Consider the following 15,736-nt stretch of genomic DNA (forward strand, 5'->3'; position numbering starts at 1 on the left):
TCCCTATGCAGCTGGTGCTGATCCTCCCAGGCAGAGCAGAAGTTCAGGTCAGCTCCATGCAGAAGTTTCTTTTCAAGCTCAAATTCTGAATGCCTAGTTTTATGCAATACAGGGCGTACTGATGTTGGTACAGCCTAACTAGGGAAATGTTTCTTTCTGTATTTACGACTATATGAATCTGCTTCTTAAAGGTGATGACTAAAGAATTCCCATTACTGCTGTCTCAGCAGAATTGTTAAGTGTAGCCTATATCTGCTGCAAAGTATGGGGAGAAATAATAAACGACTTTCAGATGTAGCAAATTGCAGCTCCTCACCCATCCCCAATTCCTGCATTGGTTTGAGGTTTAAAATGATGAGGGGAGATGCATAATGTAGTTCCACCTGGGATGCTAAGCAAGTGTCACCCTATGAACTGATCTGCCTAAGAAATTACTGTATGAACCTTTGAACTCCTTCCAGAAAGTGCAGTAAATAAATATAACAAACAGACCAGCTTAAAGTACATTTGTTTCTGAGCCTTTGAGCTTTTACCCACAAAATCTTGATATGTACACTTTAAATATGAAAACTTTCATATGCCACAAAACCTTTTCTATATAAAGGACACTGGGATCCATTATGGCAGCCCTCTAGATATGTTGGACTATAATCCTCTAGAATGCTTTACCAACTATCATTAGACAGGCCCTTACAGTCTTGACATTTAGATGTCTTCTTACTCATCGCTTCATACACTTTTTTCCCTGGAGTGGGAACCAGCCAGCTATGGTCTGTAGCATAGGGTGTGCAATTTTAGTGCTGATTAATGTTTATTATTGCATTTTATTGTTGTATTGTATTGTTGTCTTGATGGTATTACATGTTATGTTTACCATTTCGATATCTCTGTGAAAAGTGGGATGTAAATTTTAATAATAATAATAATAATAATAATAGTAACTGCCTCAGGAATTGTGGCAGTCCATCACATCTGGAGGACACCCAGTTGGGGAATGTTGCATTATAAGATGAGAGCCTGAAGGTTAAAAACAACCGTGACCTTTATATTCTTCTAGTCATCTAATGAGGTGCAGGGAATGCTTATCAAATTTGCAGATGACACAAAATTGGGTGGAATAGCTAATATCCTGGGAGACAGAAATAAACTTCAAAGTGATTTTGATAGGCTGGAGTGCTGGGCTGAAAACAACAGAATGAAATTTAATAGGGATAAATGCCAAGTTCTACATCTAGGAAATAGAAACCAAATGCACAGTTACAAGATGGGGGATACTTGGCTCAGCAATACTACAAACAAGAAGGATCTTGGAAATGTTGTAGATCACAAGCTGAATATGAGCCAACAGTGCGATATGGCTGCAAGAAAGGCAAATGCTATTTCGGGCTGCATTAATAGCTTTCAAATCGTGTGAAGTACTGGTTCCTCTCTATTCGGCCGTGGTTAGGCCTCATCTAGAGTATTGTGTCCAGTTCTGGGCTCCACACTTCAAGAAGGATGCAGACAAGCTGGAGCGTGTTCTGAGGAGGGCAACCAGGATGATCAGGGGTCTAGAAACAAAGCCCTATGAAGAGAGACTGAAACAACTGGGCATGTTTAGCCTGGAGAAGAGAAGACTGAGGGGAGACATGATAGCAGTCTTCAAATACTTAAAAGGTTGTCACACAGAGGAGGGCCAGGATCTCTTCTTGATCCTCCCAGAGTGCAGGACTCGGAATAATGGGCTCAAGTTACAGGAAGTCAGATTTCGGCTGGACATCAGGAAAAACTTCCTGACTGTTAGAGCAGTATGACAATGGAACCAGTTACCTAGGGAGGTTGTGGGCTCTCCCACACTAGAGGCATTCAAGAGGCAGCTGGACAACCATCTGTCAGGGATGCTTGAGGGTGGATTCCTGCACTGAGCAGGGTGTTGGACTCAATGGCCTTTTAGGCCCCTTCCAACTCTACTATTCTATGATTCTAAGAGTTCAGGGAACGTTACAGAGGTTATCTCATTTTATCCTCACAACCCTATGACAAAGTTCTGCCAGATTACAGAGAAGTCCTGCCTCACTTCCAGCAGATTAGTTAGGAGGGGTACTGTACACATTTAGGATGGCCATGCTGCACTAGTTTCTATGCTACCTGTTGTAGCATAGAATCATAATCAACACCATCTAATGCGTATTACCTCTTTTAATTTTAGCCCTTCTTATACCATGATTAGCATGATTAAATAGATCACATGGGTCATCTAGTCAAGCCTGTGACAGCAGAAAGAATTCTACATGAAATTATGCTGCCAACGGAGATAGGAACTCTTGAATGGAAGGCTTGAAATGAACATAAGAGGTTATTTACCCAGTTCTACTATTGCAAGGACTGTGTCATCATTATTATTATTATTATTTATTTATATAGCACCATCAGTAATCAAATCAAGAATTTCTTCAACTTTATCTTAAAAGTCTCCAGTAACCCATCGCAACCCAAGACAACCTGTTTCCAGTTTTTCTCTACTCTTTTTTTAAAACAAAAACAAAAAAACCAACAATGCTCCCTGATGTTCTACTTCATTTTTGGCTGATCTGAATCCATGTTTGTGCCCAGTTGGGAAGAACAGCTTGTCTCCATCCTTAGGGCAATACTTCATGTATTAGCTAGTTCCTTTCATCTTTCCTTTACCAAACCATACAAAACCCATTATTTCAGCCTTTTCTCTTAATACAAGAACTCTCACATTTATATTCCTTGTTGGATTCTTTTCAATGTCTTCCCTAAAGTGCGATAACCAGAACTGAACACAGTATTCCAGCAAAGGCATCTCACCCCTGCGGAGCAGTGGAGTGAAACTCCTCCTACATATTGGGCAGTTTATTTTTTAAAATGTTTATGCCACCTTTCAATATAAACATTTGCTGAGTGACATACACAAAGCTGCAAAGCAATATAGCGTACCTTATCCAGACTGGCCTTTTCCTATATGCCACAGTTAGCTCACATCCTTATAATCCATATTCTTTAATTTGGAACAAGTACCATTTTTTGCATTTGGACTTATGGATGCAAATCATGATCCCCACTTCAGCCATAAGCATCCCCAGAAAAGTAAAAACTGCAAAGACAGACAATACCATATTGGTATGTATTAACAGAACTACTTTAAACTTTGCTAAGAATGCTTATGGCTGAATTTGCATTTGACTGAAGTCCTGGTCCAAGAGGTGGTAGATATTCCACATTAGTTAACATGGTTTACAAAAGTGTGAGGTTTTTCATGTGGAAGAAGTAGGAGAAAGCCACTCACTATAGCTAACAAGCCTTCTCTCAGGGTCGGCATTGTCAGGCAGCTGCTGAGGGCCCACTGATATGGGCCTCCAGCTTTTGTTCTGCCCTGCCAGCAGCAGCATTTCCACTTCCTCAGGCAGCAAGCACAGGGCACCTGCCATTCCTTCACCTGCAAATGCAGGCTAGTGATGGTTGCAAGGCGCAGTTGGCACTATTTATGATGGCTTGCCTGCACTTTTCCTCTGGGCAACCGGGTGGTGTGAGTATCACCGCTGCCCAGGAAGAGATCAACGTAGAGCAAGGAAGAGGAGGCAGCAATTCCAGCTTCTGCCCCCTTCTCAATAGGTGACACAGCAGCGAGGCCTGGGCTGGCTGTCCCTGCCTCTGCCCACTCAGCCTCCCTCCCTCTCTCTCTGAGAGGATTGGGACCGCTGGAGGAGGGGGCGAGAAGGATGGGGACTCGCCAACGACATGCTACTGAGCCCCCGCCCCCGAACGTGGGACCAGCCCTCACCTCCTCCCTCCCCCTCACTAGAGGCGTTGGGTTTCTGCCTCCCTCAACGTTTCAGAGCTAGGCAATAGCCAGGGAGCAGATGTCTTTGCATGCGAGACTGGTTGCCAGCCTCACACCCGCGGCATTTTCCCCATGTAAGATGGCGGCGGCAACCACCTAAACCCAAGCCATTTTAACACCACCCCCGCAGGAGGGTGGAGGGAAGAGCGGGCCAAACCGGGCACTGAGACAGGGCCCCCTTCTTCTAGGCGGCTCCAAAAGGGGGAGTGAAATGCGGAGAGGGAAAGGCCGGCACCCGAACGAGGCGCCGGGTACCCCTTCCTCCTCAGCTGCTCTTCACATCCGGGACATTCAACGCTCATCGTTGCTTCTCTTCCCCCGCCTCCCCCCCCCCCGGAAATGACAACGGCGCGGCTGCCAGGTTTCCCCCACGCGGGCGCCAGGGATTGTAGCCCCGCCCCTTGGAGATCTCCCCCGCCAACCCCGCGAGGGGTGTTAGGTTACCGCGCGCGCTGCAGCGGCAGGGCCGGCTGGCTAACCGCTGGTGCCAACCGTCACGCAGCCTAACGGTTCCCCAGGAACAGGCGCGCCAGTCCTCTTGCGCGCGCGCAGATATACCAAAGAACAACCCCCCTCCCTCCCCGGGTGCACGGCATGATGAGAGCGAACTCGAGCCCCGAGTTCCCCTTCTCTGAGCCGGAGGAGGAGAAGAGCCCTTGTCAGTCATGCGACAAGCCCCGCCTCTTCCGGGCCTGTGAGGCTGGGCCGCCGCCTCCTCTCCTCCTCCTCTCGTTCGCTCTCTCCCTTTTGTGAGTTATAGCAACCGTTGCCTTGTGAATCAAGCGCCATAGTCACCGTAGTCCTGGCGACTGTTACCCATCAACAACAACGGCTCCTCTCCTCCACCACCTCCTCCTCCTCCTGCTGCTGCTCCTCCTCACCCCCATCCTCACCCCCTTCCTCATCATCACCCACAACAACAACAACAACCTCCACCAGCAAGAGCAACACCATCACCACCACCACCACAGCCCTCCACAGCCCAGGTGAATATGATTGTTATGTGCTCCCCCCCCCCCCACCCCAACCTCGGTTCCTTTTTCCATCGAGTGGCCGGCCTGGAGCTGCTCCATTTGGGTTCACCACGGGACGTGGAAAGTGGGGAAGGCTGTAACGTGTGTGTGTGAGAGAGGGAGAGGGAGAGGGAAAGTGTGTGTGTGCGCGCGTGTGTGATTCCACCCCCGGCCTGTTTTGTGTTCTCTTTATGTGCCCCCTCCTTTCCCCCACCTCCCATCTTGTACTCTGATGGTGGCTGTAGTGATCTGGTGGAGTTTGGATGGGGAAAGGGGCATTATTTGTACTGAGGGTATTGAGAATGGAAGGAGAGGATTGGTGGAGGAGAGGGAAGCACACTTGTGGTCCACACAAGGTAATTGTGTCTGGGTGCTTTTATTATTATTATTATTATTATTATTATTATTATTATTATTATTATTATTATTATCTTCCTATTCTCTTTTGTAGGGAGTTACTGGGAAAAGGGGAAATAAGGTGGCTACCCATAGTCTGTATATTTCTTTGCTTTTACTTCGAATTCAACAAATCTAAATCTGGCATATATGATCCTGGGGTTGTTTTTCCCCCTCTTGGAACTTGTATGTGGGCCTTGGACTCCAGGTGGGATTGTGTGGATTTGGAGATGTGGTTTATGAACTTTTTGCTTCTGATCATCCTTTCCATGCTGGCTTTTTAACCTCTTCTGTGCTTTATTATGAGCAGGTTGTTCCCTACTTACTATCATTAACTTGATCATTCGGAGGCAAACAGTCTTCTTTGTGTTGCAAATCCTCCTCCTGTTCATTAAACATCCCCCTACAACACCATGTTTATTTGCAATCCTGCTAGGAAAAATCTTCTAGAAATTCCATTTTTCTATTATTGTGATTTGATCCAAATTTAGTGCAAACTTGGATTTGTAGTGGATCCACTTTGACTATGCATGCATTTGGTAGGAAAACTGCATTTTATGTTTTTATTAACCATCTCTCTAATCTCGAAACACAATGTTGATAAAGAAATGTTATTTTATTTTAGTTTATGAGACTTTATATATTAAACACAGAGAGGCAGGAAAGCGAGAAGAAAAATGTAGTCAGTAATCTTAATATTGTAGTTTTTAGAAGCATGTTGGTTTTCCTTGTAGCTTTTTACTTTCCTTGGAGTGCTGAAGCTGAAGTCAAGTTGACCATAAACAATTATGAACCATCTGAACTTGAAATATATGTGTATTTAATCTTTCTGGTTGCTAGGTAAGATCTGCAGGTTGTTGTTTTTTCTAGGAGCTTATGGTAATTATTTGTTCTTTCTGGATGAAAGGTAGTATTTACTATACTTCCTCAGTTGGACAAGTTTTTGACATTCAGTCACTTTGCACCTGACCCCTCTACTCCTCTTCTTTTAACAAGGCACCAAATAAACTCTCAATGAGTAATGCTGGGCATTGGAGTTAACATTTTATTTAGACTGCAGTCCTGGGCACACTAACCTGGGTTTAAGCTCCATTTAACTCAGTTAAATGGAACTTACGTCTGAGTAAACATGCATAGGATTGAGCCACATGAATACTAATGGTTTAAAAGGTCTTGTCACTTCACTCCTTTTAGTTAATGTGATTTTGGGGCAGGTTCTAATGTTTCCTGATCCTTGTTAATTTGGTTGATTTTGTATAAAAGAGACTAATTTAATTGTGAATATTGTTATTCCTCACATTTGTGAAACCTGTATTGAATAGGTTGTTGCTTCTAACAGTGCCAACAGAAAGATATTGATTTATCTGACAGAGCAACCCCTGAAGAATGTGGCAGTGTCTATTCTTCAGATTGTCAAGTGCAGACCAGGTTAGATAATTAATGCTGTGGTAACACAAGTACTATTCAGAAGTAAGTCTTGTATGTCGCATAGTTTTACTATATAAACATATTTTTGCACATATTACTTTAAAGGTATATGATCATTCCATGAACTAGTATAAGATAGATCATTCTTGCTCCTCCATTACATATTAACATGTGAATACTGATTGTAATTATTTTGTATTCAGAAAAGTATAAATGCACTTACATTAATACTTACATCAGTTATTCTTATTAGGGTAACAATTGTTTTCCCCCCTCCTGTTAGTTGCATCCACCTGTTGTCTTATTTAGACTATAATTCTTGATTTTTAAATCTAGGGAAAGGATCTGATTATATTTATAGCCCATTTAATACAATAATGCAATCTATGACCACTCAGGTTAAAGTGTCCAAGGCATAAAGAAAGAGGGTAGGACATTTTGTTTGCCAGACAAGTATGACGAGTAAAATGTGCTGATTTTTTTCATCTTAGAATTATTGATTCAGACTGCAATACTATACACACTTACTTAGGAGTGTGTTCCATTGAACTGAATGGGTCTTACTTCTGAATAGATTGTCAGTACCTTTATTTATTAAGCCTTCAAGAGAATACTTTAGTTAATATTAGTACAATAAATCTGATATCTTATTCCTAGCAATGGCCAACTCCTGAAGTATTGCAGCTGGCCACTGCTAGGTTGTAAGATACTGGGATTGATGCTTAAAGAACTGGGAAAGTATTCTATTAGAGGTTTATTAGAAAAGTCTTGTCTGGTCAAGATTCAGTTCATCATAAAAGACAGAAATTCTATCTTCCTTTCCTCATTTGATTATTTAAAAAAAACCTGTTAAAAATAATAAGAATATAGGAAGCGTTCTTTGCTGATAACCCTTGTTGACCTGCAAACCACTGATGGAGTTTTGAATTTCAAAATGCCATTCAATAATGCTATTCTATTTATCCCACTTACTTTCAAAGGATGACATCCAGGGTTGCACAAGTTGACTTTTGTTTGTGCAATGGGATTTCGCCATCTTCTCCCCCTTGCACCTACCCCCCCCCCACCAAATCATCTCCAGAGGGTTCCTCAAACTTTGAACTGATTTGGGGATCTGCAGAAGGGATGGGGAATAATTTCCTGAGTGGATAGTTAAAAAAAACAAAGATCCTAAAATTTATAAAATTCCCTATGGCCTAGAGAAAAGGATCTGCTGCTTCCAAACAAATTAAGGTCTCTTGCAAATTGTTCACTTTCCTTGCTTATGCGATGCATGTGCCCATTTGAGGCTATGAAGGACATTCCTTTTTCCAACTTAAATGGTGATATTCATCCATTTATTCTTACAAATATTCTTATTTACTGTAGTGTTGGTATTAACATTCAAAGCCCTAAATGGTTTGGGGCCAGGTTATTTGAAGGATTGCCTCCTCCCATATGGATCTGCCTGGACCCTAAGTTTAACTTCAAGGGTCCTTCTTTGTGAGCCCTTGCCAAAGGAAGTGAGCTGGGTGGTTACCAGAAGAGGGTATGTTCTGCTGTGGCGCCCCAGCTGTGGAATGAGCTCCCTAGCAAAGATTGCCTGGAACCTATGCTGTACTCTTTTCAGCCCAAGCACCTTTTTATTTTCCCAGCATTTTAGTCTTTTAGCTCTGCTGTTTTAGATCTATATTTTAAATCTCTGTATTGCTGCTAGGTTTCATTCTGGTTATACTTATATATTGTGGTTGTACTTTTTACATTGTTTTTATATTGTGGTTTTAAGCTTCCATATTTTATGCTGTACCTTGTGATTTTAATTTTTGTGAACTGCCCAGGCAGCTTCTGCTATTGGGTGGTATAGAAATGAAATAATAAATAAATATAATGGTTATACATTGAGCTAGTTGTGATATGGATGCTTGTTATTATCTAGTACAGCAGTGGGCAAACTCTTTCCTGAAGACTGTATAGCTAATGGAATTCATTACCACAAGATGTACTGATGGCCACTAACTTGGATGGCTTTAAAAGGAAGTTAGCCTTCTCCTCCAGGAATTTATCTATCAATAGCTACTAGTCCTGATAGATATATGCTACCTCCAGTAGAAGAGGCAGTAGTAAGCCTATGTACACCAGATGCTGGGGAGCATGGTCGGGAGGGTGCTGTTGCACTCATGTCCTGCTTGTGGATTCCTGGTCAACAACTGGTTGGCCACTGTGAGAACAGAATGCTGGACTAGATGGACCCTTGGTCTGATCCAGCATGGCTCTTCTTATGTTCTTAATTTTATGTTACTATGAATTGCACCCAAGAATGCACATGTGTGATCTCTCACAGTCATTTCTTTTATTTTGTGCTTTCTGTCATATGAATGTATCTGACACATAAGCAGTTGTTAGTCTTCCTTTAGCATCTTTTGACACCTGATTTGCACATACAGATAGCATTTTTTTAGAGTCATTCTCTGCTTGTTGTGGACCTGTGTGAAAGCAGGCAGCATCACTTCCACTAGGATCTTACATAGATGGAGATGTCTCACAGGAATTCTCTAGCAAATTATCTTGCCTTGCACTGATGAAGAGCCACTACATACAGGCCCGGTTTGCACGGGCATGGTAGCTGGGACAAGCCACTGAGCCAGGTTTCACTGATCACCCACACTGGTGCAGCTTGCCATGTCATCTGAACCTGGGCTGCACGGCTATGTTTGGGGTGGGCAGCAACAGCCCATGGCAAGAAGCAGTTACAACAAGCCACCGTGACTTGTTTCAGCAATGTCATTTTGCGAACTGGGCCACCTTGCCATTTGGATTGGCAGCTGTAGGTTCAAACCTTTTAGGAAACAGCTGAGCCTTGCTTTCTCTGAGAGTGATTGTTCTTCCCTAGCTAGGAATAGATGCTTTGCCCAGCAGTTGCTGGCTAGGAATAGGGGCTTTGCACAGCAGTAGCTTTTCTTGGCACAGATCAAGGTAGTTGACATCCAGTCCACATGAGCCTTTTCTTCCCTCTCCTCTTGTTCAGGACCTTACTGAAAGTGATGTAGTTTCCTTGCACAGTACCCCCCCCCCCCAAAGTAGCGAAGGACTCTGTGGTAATTGTAATGTAAACCACCCAGAGAGCTGGCTATGGGACGGTATATAAATGTAATAAATAATAATTGCAATTGTGATTTGGATCTTTGTTATGACCTGACAGGAAGTCTCCAAGGAGGAAGCTACTATTGGAAATGAAAGATACTCCTCCTGGTTTCTCATGCTACTTTCACTTGCATTTGCTCCAGAGTGCCTAGTTGAGGAAGGATTCTACAATTGTTTGATTTGTCGTGTAGAGAAAGATAGAACCAGAACAAAAGTGTGTGATGGGGATGTACAATGGGACATCTCTAAGATGCCAAAAGAAGAGAGGGCCTGATTTATCCTGGGTAGCCTCTCCTGAGTTAATAAGTTATTATCTAAGGGTCAAGCCAGGCGTTACTGTTCAGAATGCAATGGCCATTAAATTATTTGTAATAAAAGGAACAGGTAAACTATACCTGGAGTATTTCCAAAAGATATCTGTCTAGCTTCTTCTTGGAAATCACCAAGAAAGAGGATTCTCCATGCTCCCTAAGTATCTTATTTCATTGCTGAACGGAAGTTTCTTCTTGATGTCTAATCTTATATCTACCTTACCACTAATGAAAACATTCCATACATGTACAGCTGTAATTCTGCAATCTTATATAAGTCAAAAGTTCAATGGTAGCAGTGGAGAATCCCTTGTATGTACAGAATTCTTGGAACTACTGCTCACAAAAGCACATATGTTCATGCTAGCTTTGAAGGTAAACTTGTTTAGTTGGGGGACTGCAATCTTTAAGATCCAGTGGCTCTGGTGTGTATGCTAAGCCCTGCATCAGTAGGAACTTGAATTCTTTTCTAGAAGTGGAAAATTAGCTTTGGCTATTGGGCAGCATAAAGATGTAATAAATAAATAAATAAATGCTTTGTGTGCAATGGCATACTGCAGGTGTACAATGTTTCCTCTTTATAGAAAGACATGGAAATGTGTGTGTGTTTGGAACTCTGTCCTGGTGTTTAAGTTATATTGGACCACATATTGATCTCACGAAGGTGGATTTGCTTTTTAACAGCTGCTCATTTATGTTGTAGAAAACAAAATGTTTGTACTACTGTATGCTTCTCAAGTACCACTTAACACTTTGTTTTCTGCTGCTTCTTTTAAATTGTTTCTCTATGTTCTCTATACTTTTCAATATTACTAATGACTTATACAGGAGAATAGCAGATGTCATGCTAGCCAGTCCTGACAAGAACAGTTTGTATTTTAAAAATACGTGCTGCTTAGAGTACATAGCTCAAAAAGTGTGATTAAGCATGCATTTGAATTCATCTGGTGCTATAACCTCATTAAAACTGTGTGGATTGTAGGCACTGGTGCTCTCTTTGTGTTCATAAGATTTGAAATTGATATTTTTTTGGTATAAATATATTGAAAAGTAGGTGTCTTAGAGCCTGAGCCTGAAGATTTGTTATCAGCAAATTGGAGCATAGGATAGGGTACTACTTGCTGCTGGTACACCACACTGTTTAACACTAAATTGGTATTTCAGGCTTAAGTATCTAAGCATCATATTTAGAAGTATGCTAGTAGACGTGCTGTACTACATTCTCTATATTACTTGGAAACTATAATAACAATAGTGGGTTGTATCCAATGGTGTTCTTCCACCAGAGAATTGATACTACTGGGGAATCAAACATCCCACTCCCTGCAGCATGTGGGTGACAATAGGAGGAGAAGGTGAGTTACCATTGCATAAGCGGGAGTCCACTCATCTAATGTTAGATTTAGCGCAGTATACATTTTTTCTCTTTTCCAGTATATATTTAAATTCACATGTCCACTTTGTTCTAAGCTAGGACATGGAGCTTTTGTGCAGTCATATTTGTTGCCACACATCATCTTTCACATGAGCATGTAACTTGCATATATACATGCAAAATGATGAATGTGGCTCTTATAGGGGCATGCTTTACGAGATATGGTGAGCACACAGCATAGTTACGCACAATACGCACAAATGTAGGGAATAAATATTAGCTCAAACACTCATTAAATTCCCAGAAGCCTGGACATATTTTTATATGGATTTTTTTTCTCAAAACACATATATTCATTACATAAGAGAAAAATAGCGTGGGTTGTATACCCATCCCCTAACAGCCTCCTTCAATCAGGTGCCCTCCAGATATTTTCAGCTAAACCTGTGGCTTTTCAGGTCAAACTGCATCCCTGCACATATGGAACCTCTCTGAGTAAAATGCAGCAAGAAGGTGGCACAGTTGGAAAGTGGGGTATCCTTACTCTGGAAACATGGGATGGGTGCCAGGGTAGAGTAGACAATCATTGTAGTAAAGAGTCTCAAGGAATGTTCACATGCCCAGAGAGCTTCAGCTATTGGGCGGTATAAAAATGCAATAAATAAATAAAGCCAGTCAGACTCCAGGCTATTCTCCAAACTGAGACACAGCAGCATTAAGAATGCCAAAGCAGAAAGAATGAACGTTGACTGCCTGGACTTCAAAGCAGTTACTGAATGTCAAACAAATGGTATAAACAGTTTCATGGTTCAGAGGTTAGACCCAAGATGAGTCCAAACAAAGGCAACAATATTTTGGTCCTGACAAATGAATAGAAAGCTCAGAAAGGTTCCTTGCCCCTTGATTGATTTATATGTCGCTGGCTATACAGAGAAGTAATACAATATTCAAAACAAAAGGTGTCATCAAAGGTGCTCAGGTAACGCTTGACCTTACTGATCTGTCTGGGATTAGGCCATTTTTCCCACCAGGGCTCTGGATTGGCCAGTCCAAAGTTACCCTTATGGGTCAGTCAGTTGGTTGAAGGTGGCATGATGATCAGGTAAGTATTTGCATGTTCCTGCAATTACAGGGGATGACTCTTTCAGTCAAGGAGGAAACAGGTATACACTGTGGATTCTTTGCGGGAGTCCAGGGTGTTACTATGTTCCTGGCAGTTTTTCAAGCTGTGCCTTCTGGAACCAAAATGGATTCTTGAGCAAAGTGTCAGGGTAATGTTAATTAAATAAATAGCACACAATTCACACGTTGGAGAGCCAGCACATCTGAAGCCTCTCTATAACATATTGACGTGTGAATAATTGGCTTGCAGAATTTTAAAAATTGGCTGGATTTATGTTGAAGTCTAATCTGAACATGTATCAAATTCAGATTAGAAAGGAGTTAATTGACTCTTCATCTAAGGTGAGTAAGAATTGTGTGTAGGTGACCAGATAGAGAAGCTTTTGTAGATTAAGGGCACAAACCTATGCATGTTTAGACATAATTTTTTTTGTAAAGCTCCCAGCATGCCCCACCCAGCATGGCTGGCTTGGGCATGCAAGGAGTTGTAGGTCTTTTTTCTGTCTAGAAGTGTAAAAAAGAGTGTTATCTTAAACCAAAAACAAACTTGAAAGCAAAATAAGTTTAAGAAAACTGGTAAAAACAATATATCAAATTTTGGTATAACTATGCTTACTAAAATAAAATCATATTGTTAGTAGAAAATATGTTTAATCTTAAAACAAATACATACACTTAAAATTTAAACAGAATGGTCCACTTACAACAAACATAAAACGTAAATCCCAAACGCGTTTCAACCACAAAATGTCTTCATCAGTGGGGAGAAAATGATATGTGGATTTTAAAAAATTATTATACAAATGTTTAAAACAACTTTTTATGCCCCAGATGTAGGGAGTTCCTATAGGACCTGAAAAGCAGAAAAAAATAATGATTGCCAAATGCCTATTGGTGCTCTCTCCCCCTTTTTTTGAGCCCAAGAGTATACTCTAATACAGTGGTTCCCAAACTTTTTCAGGTCACCGCCCCCTTGGTTCCACAAACTCATGCCCAGCGCCCCCTACCCTACACTATAAAAATCATTATTCAGAATAGCAGTTTTCAGTGACCCACTAAGGAAGAATAACAATTAAATTCAAAACAGTAACAATTAATTGAATACTTTATTCAAAATCCAATTGGTGTGCCCTGCCATGCTGGCTGCAAACAGAGGTGTTCGCTCTCTTTTCCCTCCCTCCCTCAGCAAGCCTGGGGCGGGTGCTTCCCATTTAGAGGGGATTCTAGAAGTTGAAGGACTTTTTTCTGTCTAAACGTGCATAAAATTGTGCTTTTAACTTATGTCACACTAGCATGAATACAGGAATCAAATAGGATTTCCTTCTTCAGTGGAACACACTTACTTAGGAGTAAGCACCATTTTGTTATAGGAAAGGATAATGTATTTTAATTAAAAATTAAAAATAATTATCTGCCACCTGGTACAGAGTTTTCCTGTGGAAAACCTGGCTGGGACTGAAGTAGAGGGGCACTAATTTTACTGTACTTATTGTCTTTAAATATGGTTAAATATCCCACAGTTACCTTGCTATTCTATTTCTACAATTAATTTTCTCCTGTCTTTTCTTCACCCTCTCTTCGTTTTCAGGCTGAATCCTATGCACATTTACCTCAGAGTAAGTTCTATTGATCTCAGTGGGGCTTACTTCTGAGTAGACATACTTAGGATTGTGCTGCAGCTCTGTTTTTATGGTGACACAAGATACACACATACCATGTTTACCAAAAGAACACTTGAAAAAAGGGGGTTGGACACCCTGAAATAAGTAAGAGCAGATAGGAATTGTTTCAGCAAGCATTCTGAAAAAAGGTGCTGCTGAATCTTCTTTAGCCAGGAAGGACCTGGGGAATTGCAATTCTCTCTCCCTCCCCCTTTTCTTTTCTCTCCCAATCCTGTTGTAGTCCAGATTTTTTGGAAGGTGGGAGCACACACACAGCATCTCTCTCTCTCTCTCTCTCTCCAACCCCCCCTCCCCCCAAGCCTCACAATAGCTGCCGGGCTGATTAGGACAGGAGGGCAGCAGCTCAGAGGGGAGATGGTCCCAATTTGCAACTCCTGACTGGGAAAGGGAGCCTGGTGATACCTTGCAGCAGCACAAGCAGTCCTGCTCCCCACCCAGCCGGCCTGCCCCTGTTCTTGGCAGCAGCTCTGCCGCCCACCATCCTCCACGTGCTCCTTCCTCTCCGCCACAGGGCTGCTGCTGCTGCTGCTCCCGCCTTGTGCAGCAACTATCGCGAGAGGTCTGTCAGGGCAGCTTGTAGGAGGGAGCAGCTCTGGCCACGGGAGGGAAGGAGCGAGCAGGTGGCGGTGGCTCCAGCAGGAAAGAAGCCCTGGGCCCTCCGAGGCAGGAGAAGAGTGGGCAGAGCAGCTGAATTCACCACTGTTTCCTGCTCTGCTGCCTCCTGTGGGCGCTTCCCCCACCCCCTACTTCTGGTGGGGCCGCTGTGGGCTTGAGATAGGAGGAGAGAGCGGCTGCGTGAGTGAGAAAGTCCTTCCTGAGCAGGAGCGGTGTGGGGAGAGCAGCTGAATTTGCCGCTCTTTCCTGCTCGGTCCCTGGGTTTTAAGACCTTCTGGGGAGACCACCTTGAGCGCCCCCCTGCCACCCCTTTGCCACTTAACGCCCCCCTATGCAATCCCACCGCCCCCAAGGGGGCAGTACCGCCCACTTTGGGAACCACTGCTCTAATAATAATAATTTACCCAAGGTTGGCTGCTATAAATCTTCAAGAATGTAACAAAAAAGACTGGGGACTAGGTGTTCCCTCCTGTCTTCAAGAGGCTGGTGGATAAAAAAACACCTAATTAGTTTTTGCAAAGATGGCATAATCGAAACAACACTCCCACAAAATACTCACTCTAGAAAAAAGTATATAATACTGAGTAATCTTACTAATATAGCTGGAGCAGGCTCGGGTCACAATCTGTAGTCAGCAAATAAAAACTGCATCATTGAGAACATGGCTCCCAAGTTTATCCTGCATATACTGTACCTGTCTACATAAACTTGAGATATTAGTTGTGCAATCAGATATAACTTGGGAGTCAAGGTAAGATTACTCAGTATTATATACTTTTTTATATACTCACTATTATATAATTTTTGGAAAAATAGGGGTGGAAATGCAA

The 15,736-nt window shown here is 42.4% G+C and overlaps 1 protein-coding gene across 1 annotated transcript in view; it reads left to right on the forward strand.

Moving 5' to 3' along the window:
• The first annotated feature begins 5,068 nt into the window (after window positions 1-5,068).
• Window positions 5,069-15,736, forward strand: part of RFX3 (regulatory factor X3) — a 160,174-nt gene continuing 149,506 nt past the window's right edge. Inside the window, exon 1 of the mRNA XM_063129286.1 lies at window positions 5,069-5,213. Within this exon, the coding sequence (XP_062985356.1) occupies window positions 5,090-5,213 (124 nt within the window). The 5' untranslated portion in view covers window positions 5,069-5,089. The remainder of the gene's footprint in view (window positions 5,214-15,736) is intronic.

Source organism: Elgaria multicarinata, chromosome 6 (genome assembly GCF_023053635.1).
Source record: "Elgaria multicarinata webbii isolate HBS135686 ecotype San Diego chromosome 6, rElgMul1.1.pri, whole genome shotgun sequence".
Taxonomy (NCBI): domain Eukaryota; kingdom Metazoa; phylum Chordata; class Lepidosauria; order Squamata; family Anguidae; genus Elgaria; species Elgaria multicarinata.